Genomic DNA, 27,979 nt, shown 5'->3' with positions numbered 1-27,979 from the left:
CGAAACAAAATAAAGTTGAATATTAATACAAATACAAATTGTATTTATTTAACATTTACTACATAAATATATTCCTAATATTATAATTAATGCTTTTGTTTTATTAATTTATAGTTTTGAATGTATTTATAATACTGTAATAATCATGTCATCACACTTTATACCACTATCTAGAAACCACAATTTAGTGCATTAGGAAAATGAGCACTTTTTCTTATTCGTATTTGTAGTTAACTCTGGTTTCACTGACATAACAATTCCATCTGTAAGTCTAGTTACTAGAGGATCCAAAATATCTTTATCTATTTTACCTACTAATTTCTTAAATATTTGCTTGTCAATAAATTCTAATTCACTTTCAAATGGCTTGTACCCATCAGTAATTAAAGTCATTATATAAATAACTTTCTTAACTAATGGATTTTCTCTGTCACAGAAATTATGAAAAGCTTTTATTGCTTCTGTATTGATGCTCAGCAAATCATGAACTATCTAAAATAATAAAATATGCTATATATGAGAACTGTATGGTAATATTTACACTATGTAGACAAAACAAAAATTTAATAAAATACTTACCACTACTTTTTTTTGCGAAATCTTTACTTTTAAATTATACACTGTTCTACCAACATCATTTGGAAAATCTTTGGGTGTTAAGATTAAGTAATCATTGCTTCCTAAAACTGTACTACTTAATTCTCCAACCATTTGGGCTAAACAATTTAAAGTATCTGTGTCATTTCCAAAGAACATAATAAGTGCAGGTTTCTCAGGATACATAACTACATCATATATTGCAGATGCTATATCATTCCAGATAGTAGACTTTTGATGATGAAACTGTGTTTGAATAGTCTGCATTGATTCATCTAATAATTTATCTATTGTCTTTAAATCCATCACATTTGTTTTACTAATTTGTGATTCATTCTCCTGAGTTGTTTCGTTGATAGAAAATCCATTAACAATTATATATAAAAATATGAATAGAAATACAGTAATAGTACCAAACGGAAGTAAATTACAAAAGATGTTAGATGTTCTGTTCCGTTGACTTGGAAACTGGTTGTAAGTTTGTATAGAATTATTAGTACTATTGAAAGATCGATTTGTATTCAGACTTCGCAAACTTCGTTCACGTAAATGTTCACGTGTTGCAGAAGATGAGTTACATGCACTAGAAAAAGAATATTCTGGTGTCATACTTTGTGACAAACTATTCCGTGATTCATTATTGTCAACATCATCGTCTTCATCATCAGTATATTCATCATAACCATTAAACTCAAGAAAGTCTTTAGTTTGCTGTTTAATGTCCTGTATGTCTTCCATTATCAGCGCATTATCAGAATTACTGAAATGATAAGAACTTTTCTTCTCAGATATATTCTGTTTTCTTAAAGGTGGCCGTGCTTTAGGTACAGGTGGTTCAGGAAACTCTACTTGATTATAAAGCTGAAAAAGATTCTGTTATTTAGATATTTAGTGACATTGCAAATATATTTGTATAAGAACACCCTGTTACATGTGCAAATATTTATATTGAGTATTTGAACTTCAACAATAAATGTACATACATTGAAATTTTTCATGTTTACAACGTTGTTGACAAATTTAATCAAACATTTCGATAATAATATTTAATATTAATTAATTTCATGCAACACTTTTAATACACATAACCAGCGGAATTACTGCCTTGTAACAATTTATAGTTCACTCAAATATACAAATTCTATTAATATTAAATCTAATTCCACACATTCTGTAAATACAGATATACATTTTATAAATTGTATAATTCACTAATTACTATTGAATAGCCGAAGTAAACATAACGTGAAAAAATAACCGAACAGATTTAAGTGAATAGGGAAAGTATTTTACAAGGACGAAAAGTTGGCATTCATTGGGATACCATTTAGAAAGATATGAGTGTAAAGTAACTCCGATCAGCGGTTCCCCTACTATTTACCTCACTCTAGGAGACTGTTTGAATTGTGTAAGCCGTTATATGTAGTGTTCAATACTACAGATAAAATTACATATGGAGGGGGCAATTTTCCATGGGGGAAAGACTCTAGAGAGATCACGAGCTTTCAGTTTGATACCCCTGTATTACATATCCGATCGTTGATATTACCAACTTGATCAAAAACGAAATACATGTATTTAATAATCAATCAAACTTATTCCTTCCACACAACTTTTTATTTCGGTATAATAAAACAAGTAATGTTGTACTTAAGTATACCTAAATTGAATTCTTTGACAGTAAGATAAAATGTATAAATTCAAATAAATAATTAAATTTTAATAACGAACTAGAATAGATGGACTTACTACTATTTACAAAAACCTATATACTCGTTATTATTTTGCAAAAATATTCTTTTTTGTTGTTTTGTAAATGATTTAAGAATGACGTAATGTGAATAATACAGTATTTATCTAATGTACTGCATAATTTTCAGCATAATTTAATAATTATATAAGTATATTTACACTTATTTTATTATAAAATAAAAAAAAGTGATAATTGACATTATAATTATCATATTTCAGAACTATAACTCTAACTTTGTTAAATAAGTCGAATTTAATTCCTGATTTCATCGTTTTTATAATATAGAGGTCGTTAAAAGCACTGGTTTTCTAAATTCTGTAAGAGTCTACTCTACATCTTGTTTGTGTTTGAATAAATTCGAATGATTCTAACGTTATAAAAAATATTATTAAATATATAAATATTGAAAAATATGTAACTTACATATAGATATCATTTTCATAGAACTGTAATGAAGAAATCATTAATGTTGAAGAATATTCGACATTGGTGCCAACATTGAGGCGTATGAATTGTAACGGAATGTGTCGCCGAGAGAAACATACTTCTAAATACAAATTTAATAAACAATCAAAAGGATTGTTCGTTCAAAACAGTCATATCAAGTATCAGATTTTCAAAAATCAGGAGCAATTTTATGATAATTTCTTGGTAACGGCATGGGTGTTAATCCGTTAAAGAAAATATGCCATTGGGGGCCGCTTACTGCTCTTGGTAGGTGCATTGGAGATATAAATTTAGATGCGTCCGTTATATTATTTGCAAAGAACAATCATTTTTATCCACAAAAAACTTTAAAAGTATTAAAACGTCGAATAAAATATTAATATCCCAGTTAAGTTCCACTTCTACATCTAGGAAAAATTAAATAGAAATGTACGTGTAGATGAACCTGATAAATAGCTGCTTCCATTTTGTTTGACATGCTTTACGACAGAGTCGCGCGAAATTTAAATTTTCATTTTGAGTTTCCGTGACTGATTTAATATAGATATTAATGTATAGATTATTTACTAATAATTGTTAATAATATTTTCTTCGTGATGTCCTTTTAGGAATTATAAAAATAATCACTTTGATGACAATACATTGTAGTAGACAATGCTGGCCACCACAGGAGAGTTTGTTTGGAACAATTAATTTTATGCTTTTCTTTTGTCTCAGTGGATATACACTCTTCCATTTCATCAGTTCTATTTATGAAGGGCCTGGATTTCTTCCATTAAAGTGGATGCCAGTACTGTATATATAATATATGCACAAATAATAATTATAAGTATTATCTAATATATTTGTAATTAATTAATCTAATATTCTTATGTGTTTAGGAAAAACTAACAGATACTCAATTCTTACAATATTGTTCAGTATGCGAAGGTTATAAAGCCCCTAGATCTCATCATTGCAGAAAATGTGAGTTTTTATAGATTTAGTTATCACAAATATAATTTATTCTCTTTATTTAGTTTCTGCTTTTTAGGTGAGCGTTGTGTGATGAAAATGGATCATCACTGTCCATGGATAAATAATTGTGTAGGACACTTTAATCATGGACATTTTACAGCTTTTTTGGCAAGTGCAGTTGCTGGTTGCTGTATTTCTACTTTTACTCTAGTTTCTTGGGTGATGACTGTATTGTCTTTAAAACCATTATCATTTCCTCCACCTTCTGTATTTATTCTAATAGTAGTAATCATCAGTATTGGTTTGTCAATTGGTGTTGTCCTTGCTGTTGGAACATTGCTTTATTTTCAGGTAAACATTTAGTATTATAATTTTATTGCACATATATAATATATAGTAATAAATAAAGAAAGTTGTTTGTTAATTTTTTTTAGCTGTTAGCTATAGTTAAAAATCGAACGGAAATTGAAGCTTGGATTTCAGAAAAGGCCCACTACCGAAGATTTGGTACCAAAGATAAATTTATTTATCCATATTCAAAAGGATGGCGTTTTAATATACAACAAGTTCTTACATGGGATTGTACACCAGTTGGAAATGGAATTTATTGGCCTGTGATCGAAGGCTGTGATCAATACACATTAACAGTACATTTTTACTCATTGAATTAGAAATAGCTCAGTTACTTAATTAAAATACCTAAATACCTTAATTAAAATGTTTAGTATGATTACTTCTATAATATTCCAGCAAGAACAATTAGCTCAGAAGAAAGACAAACGGAAGAGAGCTAAAACTTACAGAGTCATAAAAGAAGCATCTGGATCATGGGTGCCAATAACACATGGTTGGGGTGTACTTTGTCACTTACCTTGTACCGATGAACCACGTATTAAGTTGAAAGTTGGAGACATTGTGGTTGTAACACGATGGAGAAAGTGAGTCAAATTTGATTTGTAATTTATTTGAAATTAGAATAGATAATCTTGTTTACAAACTTGTTTACATGTTTTGGTTGGTAATATGATTTGCACAAAGCCATTTAATAAAAAAAATAATATCTGTTATTACGGTTGAATTTTATTTCATTGAAATTTTTACTGAAACTTTGTAACAAATTGTGTTACAGGTATTGGTTATTTGGAGAAAAAAAAGAAGATGATCACAATGAAAAACATGTACGAAAGAAGGGTTGGTTTCCACGGACTTGTGCGATTGAAGTGATCCGCAATCGATAAATGAAACGTATTCTTCCGCCTTGTCGAAATCGGATTGAAACATTCCTTCTTACCATGTAAAATTTTAACCTGTTTATAGATGTATCGTTGAACGAACAATGATTTATTTCTCTAGTGATTTGTATGCAAGTATCAACGATGGATAAGTGTCTTTATTTGTTTCAATGGTCTAATGCGCGAATTTTCTATATAGACTAAACTTCGAGACGCTTCAGTCGATGTATTTATTGTGCTAATGAGAAACTTGAATTTCACAAACGAAAAAATTGGCACAAAACAAGATTTTAATATATCTTTACTACTTGATGTATAACTTATAACTTTGAGTGTATGTAATGAATAAATCTTTTCATATTTTTGTATATTTAGAGGAAAATTGTTGTGTTCATTACACACTTGTAAGTGTATATATTTTAAGTATAACTAGATTATTGTAAATATTTATAAAATAATATGCATTTTTTTATTTGTATAAAAAGGTGATGAGAATATGTACTTGCAATAGTCTATTACGTTTTAATTTTTTATTTCAATTTTCATAGGCAAAATGAAGGATTATGTCGATTACTTTAATGTAAAACACATTATTACATATGTTTTTATTAACAGTTTGTAATTGATGAATAAACAATTTACTGAAAATAATGTTCCAGTTGTTCACGCTACAATGAATACATTTCTACTTTGTGTGGCGTTAACCTGAAAGCTTGTGGAAAATCAATAATACTGTGAAAAGTATCAGTGACCGAGGAACACACCATGCTTTATAAATCTACGATCTCTAGTGTGGAATGGGTGATCTATGGACATTTCTGTGTTCCATGAATTCATTTAGTAAGAATATGAATTACACACAATTCAAGCATTTACTTATTTATTTTCTAATAATTCCTCATATGTTAATCATCATTAATTTTTATTTAATTATTCCAATTTGAGGGTAACAACCAATGTGTAGTATACATTTATAGTATATATAGTAAAAAGATGAAATAATAATTTGAATAATGCATAATTAAATATTTATTTATATTAATTTTATTCTACTTACCAGAGGAAACATATTTGTTGAACTTCATATCATGTTCAATTTATTTATATAAAACTGAATGTGTAAAACATGCAATATATTAATAACAATGTAGATAATAAATATATATATAACATAAACTAGAATAGGTTTTGCAAAATTCATGAATGTTTAAAATATAAATTCGATATTTATGTTCAACATTATTTTTTCTCTTTATCAAAATTGTAAAAATTTAATTGCGTGTTAATAAAATGGCGTCTGTATTTGTCAAGCATGAATAATTTTCTAAATGAACAGATTCAAAATTGTAAATAGAAAATGTATCGTCATAATAAAAAAAGGCAAGGGAGTCTTGGACTCAATAAAAATTGTAAGAATCAGAACGCGGCACGCGATTGGTTCTAACATCGACGAAGGGATCGGAGTGAAAGTGACAATTAGCAAAAGTGAATTGAACTCGCCTTTTATGATCCCATGGTGGGATCCCACCACGTTTGACATGCTTCCAGGAGATCCTTTCAGTTTCTTTCGAACTGTACTGCGTCTTACATGACAACGCTGAATCCCGTGTTCTTTTTATTAAAATTAATTCCATTACTGTAAGTGCTTTTCGTAAAGCGCAATGGAAACAGAAATAAATTTTTATTCGGAATTGCTAAATTCTCGTAGAACAAACACGTTTATAATTGACTTAGATGAAAAAATTAAAATCACTTAACATTTATTTATTTGATTTAACTTTTATTCATTAGAATTAATTGTCTATTTCTAAAAATGTATCGTTTTTTTCATCAATTTTGCCACTATCACTAATACTACTTTCATTAGTATTCATCGGATACTAAATTATTTCAAAAATAATATCACTCATATGACACTTTTAATACCGAATGTCATATTAAATTATCTTTGAATTTACAACGTATGAAAGTTATGCACGTTAAACGTAATAGCTTAAAAATTCCTGGAAAGAAAAGAAATGAAATAAAAGAAAAAATCGAATTAATGACATACTCAGAAAAAGTTAATTACACATGACGTAAAACATGATATCAATAGCTAATAGTAGAATTCTGAACATTTTATTTAGTTTTTAATTCATTTCTCCAATTAATTCCGATCATTTTAGAAGGTGACTCACGGGTAAAGAATTCGAAAAACGAAGGATGAGTTTGACTACGAGAAACTTAGCATTCCATAGCCTAATTTTGGCTTCCTTGGTACTATCCGCATACAGTTTTCCCGATGGAGCACCGGTGGATACGTGTGTGAAACCGACTCGTCCTAACGAGCCAAATCACGGACAAGCAAGGTCGCGACCCTTAGAGAGCAGCCCCTATGCGTTCTCCGCTTCGTCGTCGCAATACAGTCCTGGTTCACAAATAAGTGGTAGGTCTAATTTACCTTTAACACTAAAACTATCACACATGTTAAAATGACATATTGCTGATTTCTTTGTTTTACAATGATTAAAAAGATAACAAATTATTCTTTAAGGAATTATTAAAGAACTTGATTTAGTAATACACAAATTGAATTGTAAATCAATTATAGTCTTAATAGATATGCCTTTGGAGTTTCTGCAGAGAAATTTCAAGAAGTCAATTTAACTGCTCGGTAGTTTTAGTGTTAAATCATGTTTTATACAATTTTATACATTCCTAGCAATGTAATTGTGTGTGATAAATTGTAACCTTTTCAACGAATATAGAACAAACGACATAGTTTTATTTAAGAAAGTACTGACGACCTTGAAATTTCGGAAACTTGATTTTGAAAAAAATATTTTCTACTGTTATAAAATTTACCCTCTCGATTAGTGTACTTTCGTATTAGAAGATTTTCCTAAGCTTAAAAACAACGGAGATGTTAAGCTGTTCCTTACAGAGTTTCGACTTGTAGGATAAAAATCATTATATTTTACATTAGAATGCTTCCAAAAATCGTGAAAAATGAATAAAATTGTAGTTTCAACATTTTTCTGTTCTGAGGTATGTAAGTAAATATGATAGAGAGAGTAGTGTATTCACCATTGAAAAGGTTAATTTGCGTTTTTATAATATTTTGCAAGTATAGGACTTTGTTAAGTTTATAAAATTAAGGGTAGAATAAAAAATTGTGTAAAATCACGGCTAAAGTTTTCGCTTAACTTGTGCTTTATGCATTCATATTTGTTATTCATTTATAAAAATTGCAGATTGATACTAGCAATCGATGACATATTTATAACAATGAGAATTTTATTTCCATTTTGCCTGTATAAAATATACAAAATTCGCGTAATAGTCGATACGTTAATTATTATACATTTCGAGCAAAGAAAATACCATGTTATATGTAAAATACAAGGTGTTCGAGGACGGTTGGTGCAACTGTGCAGAACGTTATGTTGCATGTGAACATAAATAGAAAATAAACAATGGGAGGTCGTATGATGCTTTGTTTCCGAGATAATCTATTGTGAGAGTCTATTACGCTTGCATCCGTGATTACAAAAAATGGAAATGACAAGCTAATTGACTCCTATGTATTCAATAGCATGTGCATACATTCGGCAAATTTTCGAATTTGATAATTTTAGAAATGAAATATTATACAAATAAGTTTTATTCCTCATTTTATAGGTGCTTGTTTTTATAATAACTGTTAATACAAGTAATATTCCAATATATATGTAAAATATCTCATACTGGAAATTAGAATATTATTTCCTTGTTTTGACCTTTTTGAAAATTATTATTAGTATGCGAATTTTATACATTCATGCTGTGTTTGTACACACAAGCATAATGGAATGCGACTTTTTACGAATATGAATAATATCGTTTCAGTTATGATAATGAGCAATAGGTTTGTAATTATTGCATACTTTTGATTAAATAAACAAGTTATTAAATATAACAACTTATAAATTAATTCATAGTTTAAATTTCTTAAACGAGGATAGAAGATATTCTTTGTTGCTCATATTATTATTTTTTTAATGTTCGATACTACATTTATTTTAATATTGTAATGGAAAATAGTTTTCATTTCAATCGTTTCAACCATTTTGTTGTTATAGCTTTTAAAAATGTCAATAATTTTTTTATCAGTTACAAATTAAAGTACAAAATTTAATGATTGTTTTATCAAATATGAGAAAGATTACGATGCAATTGCATTATACATCTATTCACATCCTTTTAAAATAATAAAGCGCAAGAATTGTCACATGACTTTTGCTTTTGTAATACATTTTTTAAATTTCAATGTTTGACTTAAGATTTTGTATACATTTCAGTCACAAGAGCCATAGTAATTAACACTTAAAAATGTTAAATAATATTAAAACATTTTTGCGAAATTCTAAACGATAAATCGTAATCGATGAGGTATTTTCCAAATTTTGTCGACAAACACATGCTTGAAGCAAGAATTTGCTTCTGTCACTATTACAGAAACGCAGTTTTGAGACTTATTTTTAAACCATTCTGGTTTTCAAACTTAAAGTAATAAATAGACTTTTATTCATTTATAGGAAATTTGAAAATGTAAAGTTACACAAATTGTGCACGAAATATTATAATATGAAAAAATATATAAAATATTCACTGTATAGTTTTTTTCTATACTGCATCGATCGATATATATACATGAAAAAATTATCACAGAAGTGTAATTAAATTACAATCTTAATTTAAGACTTTGCAAAAATATCCAAAGTGTAGTGCTTTTTAAAGTATTCGTTAGAAACAAACCATTTTACATCGTAATTCTATATTCCCGGTTACGTCCTGAAAAGTCAGAATTTACATAAAGATTCGCAGTCTAGCGGCAAGGTATCCATAACAACTTTTCTCTTCGAATGCGGTGAGATATAAAGAAGTGGCATGCGTAGTTGCCTACATACTTACGTTCTAGATAGCCTGAAACCATTTCTGGACTGGTGGAATGGCAAAGGTAATTAGGTGTTCCGTGTCAGTTGAGCTCAGTTTCGTATCCTTCGTTTCGAAATTACCGGTGTGACGAGGGAATGATCGAGGCGAAAAAGAACGCATTCCGAGATTGGTGTGGAACAATCGATCCAATCAGCGTGGATACCATGGGTACACGGTACCCCGGTTCCGAAACGTTAACAATCGGGCATTTCTGTGGTTCGCGGGGCCGGTTCTGCATGTTCAATCGATGGAATAACAGCCAACGCGAGATTTGTCGGCGGAAAGAATTCGTTTCTCTGTACGTCTCGCCGGGCATCGATAATCTGGCACCGCCGAAATACGTGCCCGAAATTCTCTGTTACGTCCGGTGCTTGTCGTCATACGGTTTTCAACTTATTTAGATATATGAACCTTTTATTTTGAAAGTAGCTTAAGTCCACCTAACCTGTTAACTGCGGAGTTTATTTTAAAAAATCTCATGTTTTGGGCACAATAAAATCAAAAAATGAAGTGTGCACTCGTCAAACGCAGGACGAATGCGACTAGAGTATATTCTAATGAAAAGACCGAAGCAAAACAAAGAAGGATTACATGTTTATTTGAAAAAATAAAGAATTCGTCCTTGAAAGAATATCATTTCAAGCTTTAAGATGACGTGTGTACTCGTCACATGCTGTTAATTGGTTGAAGCAGATAAAATCATTAAAGAATAAAAGCTTATGTAGAATTGTAACTATTATAATGATTAATTTAATTTTTTTGAAAAATGGGTTTAAGCTACTCTCAAAATAAACGGATCATTGTGAATCTGGTTCCGTGCTCTAACACTGGCAAACGTGTTCACACAGCATTTTCATTCAATATCGGAGTTACGGAACTCAACAAATCGAATATTATAGTTAGGACATAAGGCGAGAGTGGAATCACATATAAATCTCCTACTGGCAAAGTGCTACATTAGCATAACTGTAAGACGAAAAAGTAAACGTTAGACTTAATGGGAGCTGGTGCTTGTCGTTTAATATAACGAAAGTCAAATGCTATTTTTTATTATATAACTGTTTGTAAATATTATGTACAATACGCGCAAATTAATACGGGATCATATAAAAAAACTAATTTAACCCCTTGGCCTGTGATCTTTTTTACAATTGTGCTAGATGAAACTACTTTATCGTCAATAATTTAATTGAAATAGGAAATTTGATACTTGTTTTGTGTCTATGTTTACTTTAAAAGTTAAAGATTGACAATAGACAGATAATATTTAATTTATGTTAAAAATATATAAATTACGTTTAGATTTGTCGAATTCAGTTTAAAATTTTTATCACAAGCCTTACATGATATTATAGCAGAAAAGTTATCTATAGAATTAGGAGTAATACAGTTAGGAACTCGAAATTTTTTTATTGGTATTTCAAGAATAAGCAGCAAAATTTTTATATAGAAATTTTGTACAAGAACAAAGTTATTTATATTAGTTATTAAAATATAGTTTACGTTTCCTTCGCTGAAATGACATCTTTTTGCCTTACTGGAGATTTTGTTACTGAACATTTAATAACCGAATAAGAATGGGAATTAAAATGTGCTGCTCAGTGCTATAAAATAACTTTCGAAATGAATTGGCAAAATAGAAAAAAATTCTGACAAATCTACTAAAGATAACAAATATCATTTATCATGTTACATTCTTTTTCAGAAATCGAGATTTTCAAGATGATCCGAAACTTTTGACTCAACATTTTTGAGGGATGTTATATATTTCATACTAAAAGAATTGGTTAAACCTTTTTCATGAACATATCGTGTAAAAAAGAATTAAATTCTGCATGCCAATACGCCCACTGGAAACGAGAAACGCAAACCGGGTGCTATTCATTTACATCCACATAACAATAAACAACGTATTTCAGTATGAAAGCCCACAGAACCCTTTATTCAAAGTAGATTACATGCGTTTTTATAAAGTACACAATTGGTTGACGTTCCGTTCTATAATTGTTTGCGAACAAAGGGATCTGTATTATAGCAGTTGTTGAACTTTTTATCTAGTGATAATCACTAGATAGATTATTTGGACTTTTTATCCAGTGATAACCATGAATTGATTACCCGAATATTAATGAAAATCAAGTGTAATAATTATTTCGACGAAAGAAGTAATAAAATGGGAAAAATAGGAAACTAATTGGAATATAAAAATGGTTCATATTAATTGTAATATAAGGTGGTTGAACAACTTTGACTTTAAGATAAATTGTCTGTTATTTGTAGTACTTAATCGACTAACTTGGTGATGCAAAGAAGATCTTCTTTATAAAGTATGTACCTTTTTCCTTTTTCTTGGGAAATTTTTGTGGCTTTAGCGATGTCGGTGTTCAGGGCGACTAAGGCGTTCATGATCTTTACCGCATTCGTCTCCGAATATGTATTCTTTTTAATACAAATTTTGTGAAAAAAAATTACGGGTGCGCACTAACCAACCAAAACACATCTACTGATAAGCAAAGATCCCCGGGTGGTAGAATTTTCGTTTATCCAGGTATTTTATAACTTTCCGGTAATTTAAAATGTTTGTGGTACCCATATGTACCATTTGGAACGAAATGGTTATACTTGACAAATTCTTCCGTATTTATTTCAATTTTTAATCTTATCAGTTACATTATTTTTTCATTGAAATTAATATTTTAACAAGCATTAATACTGCTAAATATATTGTAAGACCAATAATTCTTTCAAGGATGCCAATGTTCGAAGAAATGATCAGCATTAATGAGTTTGAAGATTCATGGTTATTTTGTGTGAATGCATCAGAAAATCATTCCAACAACCCATTAATCAGTTTTTCGTAGTTTTTTGTAATGATTTCTGGACTTCTGTTATGTATCCATGATTTTTAACAATTTCGTCAATATAAACATTTGATTATTTCTTTCAAGAGATGAGAATAAATTCACTCCCTATAGACAATTTTTTAAACATACGTATAAATTTTAGGGTGCAAATAAATAGATGTATATAAAATAATTATCGATAACTTTGTAACTTTTACAATTTCAAAGATTATTTGAACTTATCTTGAGCATACATTCTGAAGCCTTTGCTATACAATATTGAGCAAGACTCATAAGAAACTTCTCAAATGGAATTTACAAAACTTAAATGTTACTCAATTATTCTTAGATTGAAATTAAATACTTTTTTTGTATTATTAATTGTTATGTTTTAAAGTAAAGGTGGATACAGATGAACTGGGAATGTATCTTTGTTATTTGGTAAACTATTAAGGACAACGTTACCCTAACGAGTGCGGTTATAAAAGAAATTATACGGCAAGGGGTTAACGGTATAAAAATTGGAAAGATGTAAAACAGATGAATCTTTCGTTTAGGAAAAATTCAGATTAAGGAATTCTCTTAAAGTGCCGAATTTCTGCCCATTTCAGCGTTTATCGTCTCTCTCACGAATTTTTCGAACTAGTTTCCAAGAAGTTTAAGCGTCGATAACGAATATGTTTTTCACAATTTACTGACTCGAGTTGGCGTTTTCTTACGCCAAGTAGTAATATTTTATTCACTATTATTACTTCTGCTTGGCTTGTTTGAATTATCGAATTTCACTTAGGAAATTGAAAGACAAAATACTCTGTCTTTACCGTAAAAATCCGTAAAAAAGGAAAAGAAAAGAAAAGAAAATACAGAACAGGAACATTATTAATTAGAAATTTAATTAAAGGAATAACGTGTCATTTTTATTTATGCACCATATATTTACCTTGCAATTTCTTTTTCATATAAATATAACAGACGTAATTAAAACACTTTATAATAAAATGAGCTCCATTTGGGTTCGATTGTATACTTTTATCTTTTTTCTTTGCCATAATATAAATTAGATACGTTGACTACAAATATTTTACACTATTGCCATAGAATTCAGACTTATTTTATACGATTTATTTATCTTATCATTCCGTTATTTATTCTTATTCATTTTAATTCACTTATACCTTTTTCTAATCTTCATCTAATAAAATTTTACCTAGAACACACATTAATCCTTCATAATCCATTTAATATACAAAGAAATATTCATTTACAATAATTTATTGCCTTCAGAAATCTATCTGTATGTCCATAAATCTGTGAATCCATAAATATTAATAATTAACTGAGTTGTTATACAGAGATTAATAAGTTATCCTACGAGCACCAAGATTTTGTTAAGATCTACTGATCGATCCATTAACAATAGACGCAATTTTTTTCTTCTTTTTCAGTCAGCATCAGCGGTTCGACATTCAAAGGATTCTTTATTCAGGCACGTGATCCTGAGACAGATAAATGGATTGGTTCCTGGGCTCAAACAGAGAACACGAGCACCCATCCAGAATGCAGCGCTGTGACACACGCTGATCCACATGTAAAAGAGCACGCGACACTTGTTTGGAATGCACCGCCGAATGCACACGGAAGAGTTTATTTCACGTAAGTACAGCTACTTTTTCATTCTGGTAAGAATGAAATCCTTCGAGATTGAAAGGGAGACACTTTTTTTAACTCTTCCGATTTTGAATGTATTTGCCAAAAAAAAAGGTTCACTTCTGGCTAAGAAATTCGGTTGATCGATAAGTTTTCATTTTCCTTCAACCAGTTTTCTGTTGATTTTATTTTATAATTTAGGATATCTTCAATCATTAATTTATTATTCGTTAATACAGTTACAAGTAACTGCAGATTAAGAAAACATTACTTGCCCCTGTGTTGTTCTGCTAGACATCAAGTCATCTCTTAACTTTTACATTTTCTCTTTTGTATGCAAAATCGTTGAAAAAAGTACCTATATTAATTTCATATAACAGTATATCACACATCATTTTAATTACATTCAGATTCACTAAGATAACAACACGTTGGGAACATTATGTTCAAAATATGCAACATTTAGATTTGTGTATTTACATACAAGTTAACTCAGGCTTTACAGAATTGAAAAGGGTAATCAAAGGCAAAGCTGAGTTGGAAAACCAATTACCAGCCACACCTTTCTAAATAATGACGCACCAACATAGACAATGTTACTGGTGGCCAGCCTAAAATAAATACAGTCTTTAACGCGGTCAAATTGGAAGTCCCACTCTAGGAAAAGTTTCCATTGCCTCGAAAACGTGTTTGATTAAGCGACGAGCTTTTACTAAATGAACTCCTTTTTCTGGTATTTTCGTTATTTCATGCAAAATTTAAAATATATTCCTATTTTTCTTTGAATTTCACCTCTAAAACGTATAAACTTATTTCATTACATTCGTTTAAATAATTTTGAATCGTTTTCGAAATAGAGTCAAGCACAAAAGTACTGAATTACATAATAATAGTAAATATAATAAAATCATTTATACATTCTGAGCAAATCAATTTATTTACTATTTCAATAACTGAATTTAATACATTTCTGTATAAGTGAATTGCGTTTAATGAATTATATAAGTCGATCAATGACAGAGTAGCAAAAGTAAAAATATTGTACTGAGGCCACAAATGTGTACAATCACCGAGTGTTTCTAAAGTAAGAAATCCAGAGACAGTAATTTTAACCGATGTAGTAATTTTACTGTTAATAAATATCACAACGTATTTATAGAGGCAGTAGTTCTAGTCAGGGACTGTAACATTAAATATTAAAATTATTTGCAATGATAAGTATCTATAGGTCGATACTAATACCGATTAATCTAATAGGTCGATTAATATATAGAACACAATTTGCTTCTATATAAATGTAAATATTAATTTTAAATGTTAAATAAATAATTATGTATCATAAAGATATAGGTATGTAACAAATAAATTAAAGTGCATTCTTTGATTTTTATAAAATAGTACTAGTTTAATTAAACTTTGTTGATAACCATTTCTTAGTAGAAATAGTTTGTTCACTTATTTTTATCCTTGACGGAGATACCGTCAACGTTCTTGGATCTCATAGATTTCAACAAACAAAATTTGGTTCCTTCCCTATGTCACCGAGAAAATTCATTTTAATATCTATACAAAAACTTGTGTCATCCAATGCACGCTATAATATCTTTCGCCTGTCGATCAAGTTTACTGACTTAGAATATACAATTGAGAAAAAAAACATTGCAGCACATTGTTCCTCACTCATTCAACAATATTAAGCAATAAAAAATGCACAGTTTACGTAAAATGGTTAAATTGACCTGTTTCTATTACCTAATCTTTCATAGCAAACGTAAATGAATATATCAAAAATCATTACTAATGATCTTGTATCAAAATTCATATGTTACACTATTGTCTAACTCTTTATCTTCCATAAGTTTTTAACTAGAAATACTCAGTATTTTCTAATAAGATACAGAAGACATTTTCTAAAATTAACTTGACAAGAAATCACACATAATTTGAAGAACAAAACTATTTCATTTCAATATTTCACATATTGATGCATCATACAAAGTTTAATATTAAATATGAAACTTCACAATTTTGTTAAGTCAAATCAATTGACGACTAAGAGGTGCTTCTGGAGTACAAAGGGATGATTACTTACGTCACTAAATATTTTTATTCGATATCAATTTCCTTGTTGGAATTGTTTCCGAATAATTTATAAGGTCCGGTTATCGGTGAGCACTGTTTCAATTAACGTGTTAACCTGTTAAGAGTGGAATTTAGATTAAAAAATCTCTCGTTTTGCGCGCAATGAAATCAAAGAATGAAATGTGTCATTCATCAAACGTAGAACGCATGCACCTGGGTTATACTCTAATGGAAAACCAAAGAAAAACAAAGAAGAATCACATGTTTAGTTGAAAAAATAAATAATTTATCGTTGAAAGAATTAGTATCATTTCAAGCTTTAAGATGACATTTATACTTGTCGAATGCAGTCAACGTGTTAATAAGATCCAGTTATTTAACTTTCGTTCGCTGTCAACAAGAACGAAGAGTTTCTACTTCGATGGGATAACCCAATAAGACTAATTGTGTTGTACCGGTCAGTGGAAATAATTGGTCCTGCCGCACGATCGCTCGCGAATCAACGCGCTCGCTGTAAGCTCACTAATAAGCCAGCGAATTTCCGGAGAACATTATAGGTCAGAAAGTTCACATGCCGAGCTGAAAGGAGCCTACCGAATTGCTCTGGTTACGGCCAAGCCTTCCGGTTTCGGAATACCGCGTTGAATCGCGTCGAACGAACAACTTTTCCCACGACTGACCAAAAAGAGAACCGAGCCTGCCTCTAAATTTGTTTCCTCGTTTTTTTCCCCTCAATTTTCATTCGTTTCGCATCTGTACAAGTCACTGGGCAGATTCACGGTGAAGGAGCGCGATTTTTTTCGGCAATAGATTTGGCCGTGGAAGTATTCCGACACATATAAAAACGGGAATAGAAAAATTTATCTTATTATTCGGTTATAACCTGATAAGTCGTGTAATATGTTGGATTTTACGGAAAAGAGGAAACCGTATTTGATATTCTAGAAGATATTTATTCAATGAAAATATGCTCTATTCGATTCGATACACTTCTGCTACGTGTACTATTTTAATTCATAAATTTTAATTGTAATTTTTTCTGTTTCGGTGGATTTTAGGCGTAGATGGATGAACACATTTTGGTAGATGAAAAATTACATTATTATACTTAAGAAAATAATAGTGTTCTTTATATGCCCTATATATATCTCTACTTAGAAACAAACGAAGTGTACCAAGCTATTGACCTTTCAAAACAGGAAAAATTTAATATGAGACATTTCTTAAATAACGAATAGTTTTGGAGGTAATTGTATTTATAAATTAAAACGGAATACCCTGTATATATGTATCTTTACTATTTGCATACTATAAAATGAATTGCGGGCACAGGCTACGTATAGCGGAAATAAATTATCAACAGTGTGTTTACGTATTACACAAAATTATACGCGAACTGATAATGTCCGTCATGGTGTTCCATTACAAACGTATTAACATAATTACACGTATTTGCAATTGATCATTATTAAATTCTTCGTATGATAATGCGTTTATACTTGCAACGAATGTGTTTATGTGACAACCTAATACAGCAGTTGTCTATATTTTGAAATGTACTGCGTTATTATGCCATTACGAATTCGAAGGTATTAAGAATAAGACGAAATATAAATTATGGTTTGTTTTTTGTTAGAAATGATGTATTTTTTTAGTTGTAGATTAAACTTTAGAGTAATGTAGAGTATATATATATATATATATATATATATATTAATGTAGAGTAAACACTACATTTTTGAAATTAATAAAATGTAATGTAAGTTAAGGAGTTTCACTTATTATAATAAATTTGCTTATTATGTGAAGTAAGAAAGAAGTTATCTAAACAGTATCTATCAATTTATTGTTTTTCTGTTTGAAGTGGGACCATTTTGAAGGAGTATGGAACCTACTGGTCCAACGTGGTAGCCACACCTAAACAGTAAGCAACTATGCAAGTACGTATCATTACAATATTTCCTTATTATAAACCGAGGATTCAAATTACATTCAAAAGAATTTTTCTCGATCTAGACTTGTAAGATCCAGAACATCGTGATTTGTAGATTTTGGAGAGGAAATCGTATCTTCGATAATTACAGGTAGTCAAGCAAGAAAAATTTAATATATATTTTTATATAGCTGAATAATTTTAAATATAAAGAGACATTAACAATACACACGATTGCGTTTACTTATTTTTTCATTCTTTTTGTGGTAAATGGAAGAAATACTCTACTGTCATTTATGGTGTTCAGTTGTTGTTGTGCAAGCAATTTTATATTTTTGATGTTCAAGAATGATTAATATTCAAAATGAAACTACTTTCTATTCTGAACGGGGCCCAAATGATTGATTGAAGGTATTCGATCTGTCAGATGCAGTTGCGTAACGCTCGATTGATTGTATACGCATACATCACACGATCTGTTCACCCGCAGCAATATGTTTTGCTTAATGCGAATCTTTTGACCGTGTAATCACGTAATATTCGGTCGATACAGGTGAACAGGTAAACGTTCTTCGTGGAATCGATTTCACTTAACAAGTTTTTGTGCTGGTACACTAATGAGGATCAGCCGGACCGACATTAGTTATCACGGAGAGATTTTATTGAATTTTCTTTCTTATTGACATTCTGAATATGGAGGAGGAAACGTTTGTTATTAATCCTTTGCCTTATAACAACATGTCAGAGTTGTAGTGATGATTTTAAAAAAAATTTAACAAGGATAAAATATTACTCAATTTTTTTGGATTCAAATTAAATATTATTCTTCTGTTATCAAAAATTATACTTCAAAGTAAACATAGACGTAAAATATGCCTAGAATTTTTCTTTTCTTTCAATAAAATATTAATGGTAAAGTAGTTGCATCGATCATAGCTGAGAAATAAATTATATGGCGAGCGGTTAAATTAATTGTAGCTTGAGTTGTGTTTGATTGGGTTGAAAGTACGCTGCGGTTTTTGTTCACTTGTAGTGGTGGATGAAAATATTCACAGTAAGAAAGTTACGGAAAGTAATAGTCCATGATAATAAATAACTTTATGTTAATCACTTGCCTTACGATTTCGTTTCACGTGTTTATGCTTACGTTATTTAATTTTGTCGCAACTTTGTGGATACGACTATTCTAAAGAAAATTGAAGTATTACACGTTCAATTAAATTTTCTTACAAAAATAAGAAAATTATTTTGGTTACAATATGGCACATTTAGAAAATAAATTATAAAATTATGTTTCATTGAAGTCATTTTCACTGAAGGGGTTAACGAATATTATATGTATGTGTAATGTTCCCACAAGTAAAGATAAAGTTTATATTTCGTCGTATACCTATATATTTACTGATTTGAATAAAAATTCATATTATTGTAATATTTTGAGTGGACAAGTGAAGGTAAATAGGATAAACAAAAGTAAATGCAGCCAGCAAAATTAAATAACTGTCATGTTTGCTGTTGTCTCAGTAAATGATTTCTTTTTATTGCATAGTAAACCAATTTGATTAATTACATTGTTAGAATATTTATTTAAATTAATTAACAAATCACAAAGTACAAATTTTATGTTTTTGTATATGTTTACTTTAATTATCAATTAGTTCATCAATTGGTTAACATAAAGTTATTCATTTATTAATTATAATTTTTTAATTTAATTTTCTCGAGTATCTGCAAGTCAAACTTAAAATTCAATATACATTATTGGCTAAAGGTTTGGAAACACTTGCCAAAGTTCCCCCTGGCTCAAGGCTAATATTTTTAGTATCAGCTACTGAAACTGTCAGTTCTTATCTTTTATATCTTTAGTTACTTAAATCTGTCGATTTAATAAGCATGTCTCTTCTTCCATTAATTCACAGAGTGATTCCAAAGTTTCAGCCGGTGCTATAAATGTTAAGGAACATAATGGAAAAATTATTAATTAGCGAAATATAAAGAATAATCAATAAGGTAGAGAAATTTTTGTTTAAATTTAATTTTTGAAAACTGTCCGATGAAATGAATTATTATTTGGACATTTGTAATACAAAAGTGTTGATCTCTGTTTTTCTATTTTAACTCCTTCAGACCTTATTTTTGTACAGAATTATGTTCACTTATCTAACAATAATGAACCATTCAATACAACATCCGTAACGACATTATTTATTTATTTCGAATAAAATAGTGGTAATATAGTACACATTTTTCTGAGATAAATAGACTTAAAGTAAAGGTGAATATATAGTTAAATATCTGTCACAGTTTTAATTTTTTGTCGAATATTGAAGTAATAAAACAGTGTACATTATAACGTGCGCCAGGTCTGAAGGGGTTAAATTTATATTGGATCAGGATATATCATTTGCGCGTAGTACTATTATATATAACTGTTATTAGTTATTGAATGTTTATGGTGGAAGTTATATTATCATTCGATTTAACTACAATCCGATCATTTATTGACAAACAGAATGTTTCAATACCAGATGAATGAATGATAATACTTAATTCTAAGTTTCCTGGTTAGCAGTTACCTTCAAGAAGTTCAAGAAGTTCATTCTTAAGGGACTCTGACGTCAAGATAACAAGGATTCACGTGGTAATCTGTACATTAAGAATTAACGGACACTGTGCCCAGAAGCCATTGGAGGAAAGTTTCCACGGACGACAAAAGCGTCCTTCTAAAGTAAAAATGGGATTCTTTTATTCTTAAGACGCCTTGAGCTGAAGCGATGACACTCAAGAAATCTGAGAATGTTCCGCAAGTTCGTTTTCACTAAAATATTTTTCAAATTCATATTCTTTCGAGAGTTTTAGAAAAGATGTGAATTTGCATTGATTCATTTAAATTATAGTAACATTTGAATATTTGTTTTCATTTCTGTTCAGATATAATATTTTGCTCGACAGAAGTATTTACCTACCTATCCTACATTTTGTGTTTGTTTAACCTAAAAGGCATTGTATTCGTTACTCGTAAGTTCTGAAATGTCAGGAGAGTAATAATAAACTGTGTCACGGTTGTCGAATCTTTATTTTTTAAATATTTATCAAATAGACCTTTCAAATTTGTCGAAACTTTTTGTCTTTCGTTACTAATACGACTTTAAGGAGTTGTAAAACATTCACAATTATCAATAGGCCTACTTATTCAGTTTGAAATACCTATAAAAATCGAAACTCCTAATTTTTAAAATATTTCAGACAACTTAGTTTTTAAAACATTCATATTTTATAATGTAAGGAAATATAAGAAATTTACTGTAATATTCATACTTGCAATAAATTTAAGAATTAATTTGGAACAGTTCAGATCCATACACACTGAAAGAAGTAGCACATTACTGTCTTAGGAATTTTCAAAATGATTATTTTCAAATGGGGTAAACGCCGAACACATTGACTGTAAGTATTTTGAAGACTATCAAAAGTGCTGAGAATAAAATCTTCAAGACTACCAAAGCTATCATGGCTATCAAAATACTCAAGTTAACTTCATTTTCTTGCTACCAAACTTATTTGATTCGTTCAAAGGTTCCTTATAGCGAAGTTTCAAATAGTCAACGAAATAGAGGCAAGTATTCGTCTAATGTATAGGAAGGGTACCTGTTCTGTCTCGGTTGGTGTTTAAGGAGCACGATTACTGGTCCCATAGTGGGACACACGTGGACTGATACGGTAAAGGCAGTCGCAACATGTTCCCAAAGGAGGTTCCGACATTTCCTCACCGGATGCCGTTAATGGAACCCAGCACGCTTCTACGCGAGCAAAAGGATCGCGGGACAGGGTTACGTAAGTCCACTTGCCCTAATAGAAGTGGGTCATTCTCATAAGGGAAGCTTCGGAATTTTAGAAGCAACTCTTTTTGTTACTTTACGATTCCGTCGTCGGAGAAACGACCTTCTAAGAGCTTTCTGATTGAGCCGGCAGCGACGGGCTCTTGTTGCGCAAAGAGAGACAACGTTCCAGAGTTCACAATAAAGAGAGTCGTTGGTACTTTACTGTTATGAAATGTACAGTCTGCTTCAATTAACTTGACTATCTCTGATATCATTGTTTTTAATGATACAAATGATTATCAACGTTATTTAATGTTTAAACTGATATTTCTGACGAGTTTTACTGTTCGATAATCGTTTTTGGTTTATTTGAATCAGTATATTGATAGTGATACTTGAAGTATTAACGCGAAAAAGTCAATTTAGTTTGAAAAAAGAAAACGGCTGAAGTAGATTGTATCGAGGTTTGTACTCTTGAATGGTACACATAAGTACCACGAATATTTTAAATTACCGGAAAGCTATTAAATGTCTAGATAAAGGAAAATTGTATCACACAGGAAGTTTCGCTTGTGGCTGACAGCTTAAGTGCTAATCAGCTACCAATACATGTGTTTTGGTTGATTTGTACAGCCGTAAGTTTTTTTTCACAAAATTTATATTAAAAAAATACATATTCAGGAACGAAACGGTTAAATTACTGGGAATGAAAATGATGATAATTTTTCATAGAAATGAAGTATTTTGAAAATTCAACCGAATAAACTGTAATAGTCGTTGGAGGGTATCTTAGGTTACTGAAGGTGAAAATGATGGTTATTTGTGAATCAGAAATTGCGATAAAAAAACCCTTTCGAAATAACGACCAGCTCCTCTTAAAGAGAAGTATGAGTTACTAGATATATTTCCGGTTGGTAGAAGTGGGCCAGCTATTGTCACTTTATGGAACCTTATCATTTGTATAATGTGAACATGGTATAAATATTAATTTTTTTTTTGCAACAAAGAGTTATAAACAAGGTCGAATTTTCAAAAGGATTTACTTATGTCAAAAATAATCTTTATCTTCGTATTTAACGACCAAGGGCAATTACAAGAACAGATATTCAAATGAGACTGTCCAGGAAACTATATTTTATCCCAGGAAATTTATTAATTACCAGACAATGCTAGAAGATTTAATTTTTAAAACATCTAGTAAATTTCTTAAAAAGTGTATATGTAATTTCGTTCAATAAAGGAGCACCTAAATCTTTTAATTCTGCTGTACTCTTCAATTTATTTATACACTTGAAATATTTAAAAAATAAAACCACCTGGATTAGTAACAAGATTTCTGTAATATTCTCAAATTCAATTTATCTTGGACGAAAAAAACACGCGATTAACTTGACAACGGCAGATTTAAATGAACAGGGTTAAATGCATTGTTGCACTTGTAAAAGAAGTAAAGTCGTAAAGAAATATTTCTTCATATATCATTCAATTTCTTTGAGTGACAATTTCTTTTATAATCTTTAATCAAACTCGAAATATAACCTGTTTCCAAGTGCGTGACTGACCTTGTATTTATTCTTTACAACGGGTTATAGTAGTGATTAGTACTGGGTCACATTTTACCTCTGGTATCTTTTCTGGTTGTTAAAGAGAAAACAGACGATAATAGCAAAGAATAATTACTGGGAACATTGTAGAAGTTTATGGTATCTTTTGGATTGCGTGACAGAACTCTCCTTGCATGAAATGGGAGAGCACAATGTATTTAACAATAATTATTGTTTCATGGAGAAAAATTGAAATTTCCGAATATACATATCGTATATTCCGGTTTATTAAATGATTGTATTTGTTATGAATGCTTTATATGATTGAATTTATCGGTAAAAATAATATGTATTAAATATTTTTTCGAGGACTGTTCTCCGTGTAAATTGTATCGAGTAGAAAATGAAATCCATATTTATTGAGGTTTAAAAAAACAGCTTGCATCAGTTTATCTCGTCTACTCTGTAGAATGTATTCATGAAAGAGAAGTAATAGCAAGGGAATTTAGATATAATATCTGGCAACATCAATATCCTATCTCTGTAGCCAATAAATTAATAATTCTCTGTCATACTTTCAAGAAATATCGTCAACGTTCTAGAAATATCGTTATAAATAGCTGTTGGAGCAGCTCCTTAATTAGTTAGTAACATCCTTTTAAGGTCAATATATTGTGCGCGCTGAAGTTTATTCTTTCAAAGAAAAAAATGTGACATTGAAAATAAAAAAGGAACTACTAACGCAGTAAAAAATGTATTGTATTATTGTAAAACGTAATGTACAAATTTTTTAATTATTTACCTTTATAACAGTTATTTTTATTTTCGCGGATCATGTCATATTATTCAATATGTAATTAAATGATAATAGATTTTATTCCATTTTCATGTCACTTTATTATATAGAGTGCTTGATTATGTCTGGTCATCTTTTTTAGGAGTGACTTTATATCCTAAAATAAGAAGAAAATTAAGAACTAAATTATGACCATCCATCAATTGTGTCGCGCATGATTCAGGTCAGTACGAGCGTGGACAGTGACGTATCATTCGTTTATTTCGAAGTTGCGGTGTGGGGCCCCATATAAAACTTTTTTCTACTACTTACATTCAAATTGTTGTGAAACATTAAATCTATTTACTTTGCAGTAATTGAAATTCATGGGAGCCTTATTGCTCTTGAGTAAGGAGAGGAAGTGCTGTTTTCAATGCACTAATTGCATAGTTCTTAAAAATGGTCTACACGCACGCACACGCACAATATACATTATACACTGTGATTATTTCGTAGACAAATGTTCATGCGCACAATATGTGATGCAGGCATAATATAATGCAATAGAAAACTTCAGTAAATTTATATTTTGAAATAAATGTAAACAATAAAATGAAGTTAAACATTTTTTAATTGAAGTTTCAAGTGAAATTTTAATTGAATTCAAATTTTAAATGTTATGGACTATCTACTAAAGTGTGATTACAGTTTATTCTATGAGCCGTTCGCCAACAACTTGTGCGTTGTTCGGTCTTTTTTATCTTTTTTACAATGTTTTTCATTTTATCGTACAAGACTTGATTATCATCTTTTTAGTTTGATGATTTATTAAGGGCATATATTATAATTTACGAGGAATATTTTTGTTAAAAAAAATGATGAGTGTTTTTAAATTTAATTATATTTTTAGTTTTACTTGAACTTTTGCTATGTGTGTAAACTGCGCTGCCTGTTGAAAGTACGGGCAAGGAATATTTAGTTATTAGTACCTTCTGTCAGGACAATCGCAGTGCGCCATGGACATTAACATTTGGCAACAGTATGAATTTGTATTTGAAAAAATGGAGAGGGGCAATTTTGCAATGAAGAGATTGTTAGGGAAAAGAATAATAGAAAAATGTTTGAAATTGTTAGTTGTACAATACTAAATAAGAAAATAAAGGGTAAAAGGAAGAAAGGAAAAAGGAGATAAGGAAAAGAACAGGTAAAAGCATGAATAGACTGAATGTAGATATAGAAATTTAAAAGTGTAAGTAAGGTAAATGTACTAATAATTAACTGGTTAAGGCTATAAGGACAGTATGTTATAAATATAAACCTATAATATGAATACTAAGTATTTATATTTATTATACTTACATAATCGTAAACGGTTAGTTATTTATATGTATATCTTATAGTAAGTAAATAGAGATATGTAGCTGTGTAAATGGGTGAATGGGTTTTATGTTAACTTCTTATAAACCAAGTCGAATTCCACAGCCTAAAGGCTAGTATTAATAAACTATGCTACATACCGTCTACTAGACCACAAGTACAGAACAAGCGTCCCTTGCATGATACATTACTGTTCACCACTCCTACTATCCCGACTCAACCGTCGCTATTGGAGGACTTTCAATTATTAATCATTTAAGAACGATGTTTCTACCGCAATTTCATCACTAATGACTTTCATCTTATTTTCATTTGTATAATAGTAACATCCAATGTGATTCAGCGTATGCAGTTGAACATTTTGTATATGCATTCATTTTGCTTATTATTGATAACAACTACCAGCTATGCATATACTTACACGTGAATTTAAACCGTCATGGCTGATAAATATTTTTTCTATAAAACTATGAAAATAATAATTAGAAGTACAACAATTAGCGCGAAACAAGATAATTGTTATAAGTGTTCAAAGCTTTCGAGTGTAAAGCGTGTCCATTAGTCCTGATTAGGAATGATTTTCCTAATAGATACAGCTTACACTTGAAGTCTTTGAATATAGTATTCCTGACTGTTACAGTCTAAAACATAAATAATTATTTCTTATGAAAAATGTGTAATTGTGAGTTGCAACGAACTTCCACGATTTGTCAAGTTTTTCGCCATGTTTACGGTGTAGAACTCATTGGTCTCTGAAAATGGTAGTATTTTAATCTTTACAGTTTTGTCCTTTAGGAGACAATAATGGCGAGCCCCACAATGTAACGTTCATACCTTGACGATCGGGAGTTTACAATTGAGTTTCATGACACCCAGTGTTGAGTTAGGATCGTTGTTGTCGGGTCTAGCGAAAGATAACGTTGGCTAGCTGATATCTGATGTTTGTTTGCAAGACACGTTTTATGCTTACTTGCGGTGTTGCGGGGTGAGACGATAGACAATTACTTCGAACGAGATTCGCTGGTGCCATAATTCATTGTTTGTTACGGGAATATATGTTTCTTCGATGCTATTGTGATTTTCATTCAAATATTAGCAGCCCCTAATTAACCCTCTCAGACACAACGCAAATTATAGTGTACAAATTTTATTGCTTTCAATACCTAATAAAATATTAAAATTCTGACAGGCAATCATCTACAGAGTAACGACACCTAATATGGAACGCCTGATTTGAAAAGCTTGCCAAAACGTGAGATATGCATTATTTACAATAAAACCTTTATCAAAATACGAAGAAATTAATAAACATTCATACACTGATCGATGACAATGTAATAATTTAAATACTTTCAAACCACAGTAAAAATATAAATAAAGTCAAAAACAGCGATCTGAAAAGATTTATTTTTGGATTTACAAAGCAACTAACTTCTGCATCGTATGTACCAAAAAAGAGAGGACTCAGTAATTTTATCCAGTACATATCAAATTCCAACAATCATTTTAGTAATAGAGGAAAGCCAAAGATGATATCATTTTATGACGCAACAAACGGTGGTACTGATCTGATAGATCAAATCCTACGAAACTTTTCGACGAAAAGTACAACGAATAGATGACCGTTTGCATCTTTTATGAATCTTTTAGATGTATGTGACATCGCTGCATATATTTCACATACAAAAACGTATTCAAATTGGAATACGCATAATTGGTATAAACGGAATTTATTTACAGAAGATATCGATGAGGAATTAATAAGAGCACATGTAAGTATATACGAAAATGCATGCAACAAAGCGGTGAATTGTACAGTATTCTTGTTATCAGAAAATACAATCGATCCTTCCTTAGAATCGAAAGAAAAAAGATTCAAACGTTCTAACTGTTATTTATGTCAAACAAAGAAACAAATTTTTCAAATTTGTAATAACAGTAATAAAAATGTATGTAAAGATCAACGACTAGTTATAGATAATTTTTTACTATTGCTTGCAATAAAAAATACA

At 30.1% G+C, this 27,979-nt stretch overlaps 3 protein-coding genes and 1 long non-coding RNA gene across 14 annotated transcripts; 2 read left to right on the top strand and 2 right to left on the bottom strand.

The window, feature by feature from the left end:
- Nucleotides 1–15: 15 nt before the first annotated feature.
- Nucleotides 16–2,920, bottom strand: TORIP (Torsin interacting protein). 4 transcript variants are annotated; one of them, XM_031986362.2, is made up of 3 exons: nucleotides 2,774–2,920; nucleotides 580–1,458; nucleotides 16–492 (listed from the first exon to the last, which is right to left on the bottom strand). In XM_031986362.2, the coding sequence occupies exons 2-3, from the start codon at nucleotides 1,333–1,335 to the stop codon at nucleotides 193–195; spliced, it is 1,056 nt and encodes a 351-aa protein (XP_031842222.1). In that variant the 5' UTR covers nucleotides 1,336–1,458; nucleotides 2,774–2,920; the 3' UTR covers nucleotides 16–192. The 4 variants fall into 4 exon arrangements, with proteins under 4 accessions (XP_031842222.1, XP_031842221.1, XP_031842220.1 ...); XM_031986361.2 differs by lacking the exon at nucleotides 2,774–2,920 and adding an exon at nucleotides 1,979–2,085; XM_031986360.2 differs by lacking the exon at nucleotides 2,774–2,920 and adding an exon at nucleotides 1,922–1,999.
- On the top strand, nucleotides 2,915–5,789 carry LOC116431236 (palmitoyltransferase ZDHHC6). Of its 3 annotated transcripts, XR_004235879.2 has the most exons (8): nucleotides 2,915–3,064; nucleotides 3,406–3,587; nucleotides 3,679–3,763; nucleotides 3,831–4,105; nucleotides 4,189–4,401; nucleotides 4,505–4,692; nucleotides 4,884–5,048; nucleotides 5,646–5,789. XR_004235879.2 is itself a non-coding variant. In XM_031986365.2 (7 exons), the coding sequence occupies exons 1-7, from the start codon at nucleotides 3,036–3,038 to the stop codon at nucleotides 4,990–4,992; spliced, it is 972 nt and encodes a 323-aa protein (XP_031842225.1). In that variant the 5' UTR covers nucleotides 2,915–3,035; the 3' UTR covers nucleotides 4,993–5,574. The 3 variants fall into 3 exon arrangements, 2 of the variants coding, with proteins under 2 accessions (XP_031842225.1, XP_031842224.1); XM_031986365.2 differs by lacking the exon at nucleotides 5,646–5,789 and having other exon boundaries at nucleotides 3,515–3,587; nucleotides 4,884–5,574; XM_031986364.2 differs by lacking the exon at nucleotides 5,646–5,789 and having other exon boundaries at nucleotides 3,007–3,064; nucleotides 4,884–5,574.
- Nucleotides 5,685–27,979, top strand: LOC116431237 (putative defense protein 3). 6 transcript variants are annotated; one of them, XM_031986367.2, is made up of 5 exons: nucleotides 5,685–5,826; nucleotides 7,155–7,414; nucleotides 14,234–14,441; nucleotides 18,382–18,457; nucleotides 18,534–21,008. In XM_031986367.2, the coding sequence occupies exons 2-4, from the start codon at nucleotides 7,192–7,194 to the stop codon at nucleotides 18,443–18,445; spliced, it is 495 nt and encodes a 164-aa protein (XP_031842227.1). In that variant the 5' UTR covers nucleotides 5,685–5,826; nucleotides 7,155–7,191; the 3' UTR covers nucleotides 18,446–18,457; nucleotides 18,534–21,008. The 6 variants fall into 6 exon arrangements, 4 of the variants coding, with proteins under 4 accessions (XP_031842227.1, XP_031842226.1, XP_076226533.1 ...); XM_031986366.2 differs by lacking the exon at nucleotides 5,685–5,826 and adding an exon at nucleotides 6,416–6,624; XR_012999310.1 differs by lacking the exons at nucleotides 5,685–5,826; nucleotides 7,155–7,414 and adding exons at nucleotides 9,984–10,302; nucleotides 21,023–27,979 and having other exon boundaries at nucleotides 18,534–18,601.
- On the bottom strand, nucleotides 14,435–16,950 carry LOC143174854 (uncharacterized). Its single transcript, XR_012999311.1, has 3 exons — nucleotides 16,528–16,950; nucleotides 14,711–14,793; nucleotides 14,435–14,611 (listed from the first exon to the last, which is right to left on the bottom strand). It is a non-coding gene; the product is annotated as an uncharacterized LOC143174854 (long non-coding RNA).

The sequence above is a fragment of the Nomia melanderi genome, chromosome 9, assembly GCF_051020985.1.
Source record: "Nomia melanderi isolate GNS246 chromosome 9, iyNomMela1, whole genome shotgun sequence".
In the NCBI taxonomy this organism is placed as follows: domain Eukaryota; kingdom Metazoa; phylum Arthropoda; class Insecta; order Hymenoptera; family Halictidae; genus Nomia; species Nomia melanderi.
This window is presented reverse-complemented; position numbering and strand designations above follow the sequence as displayed.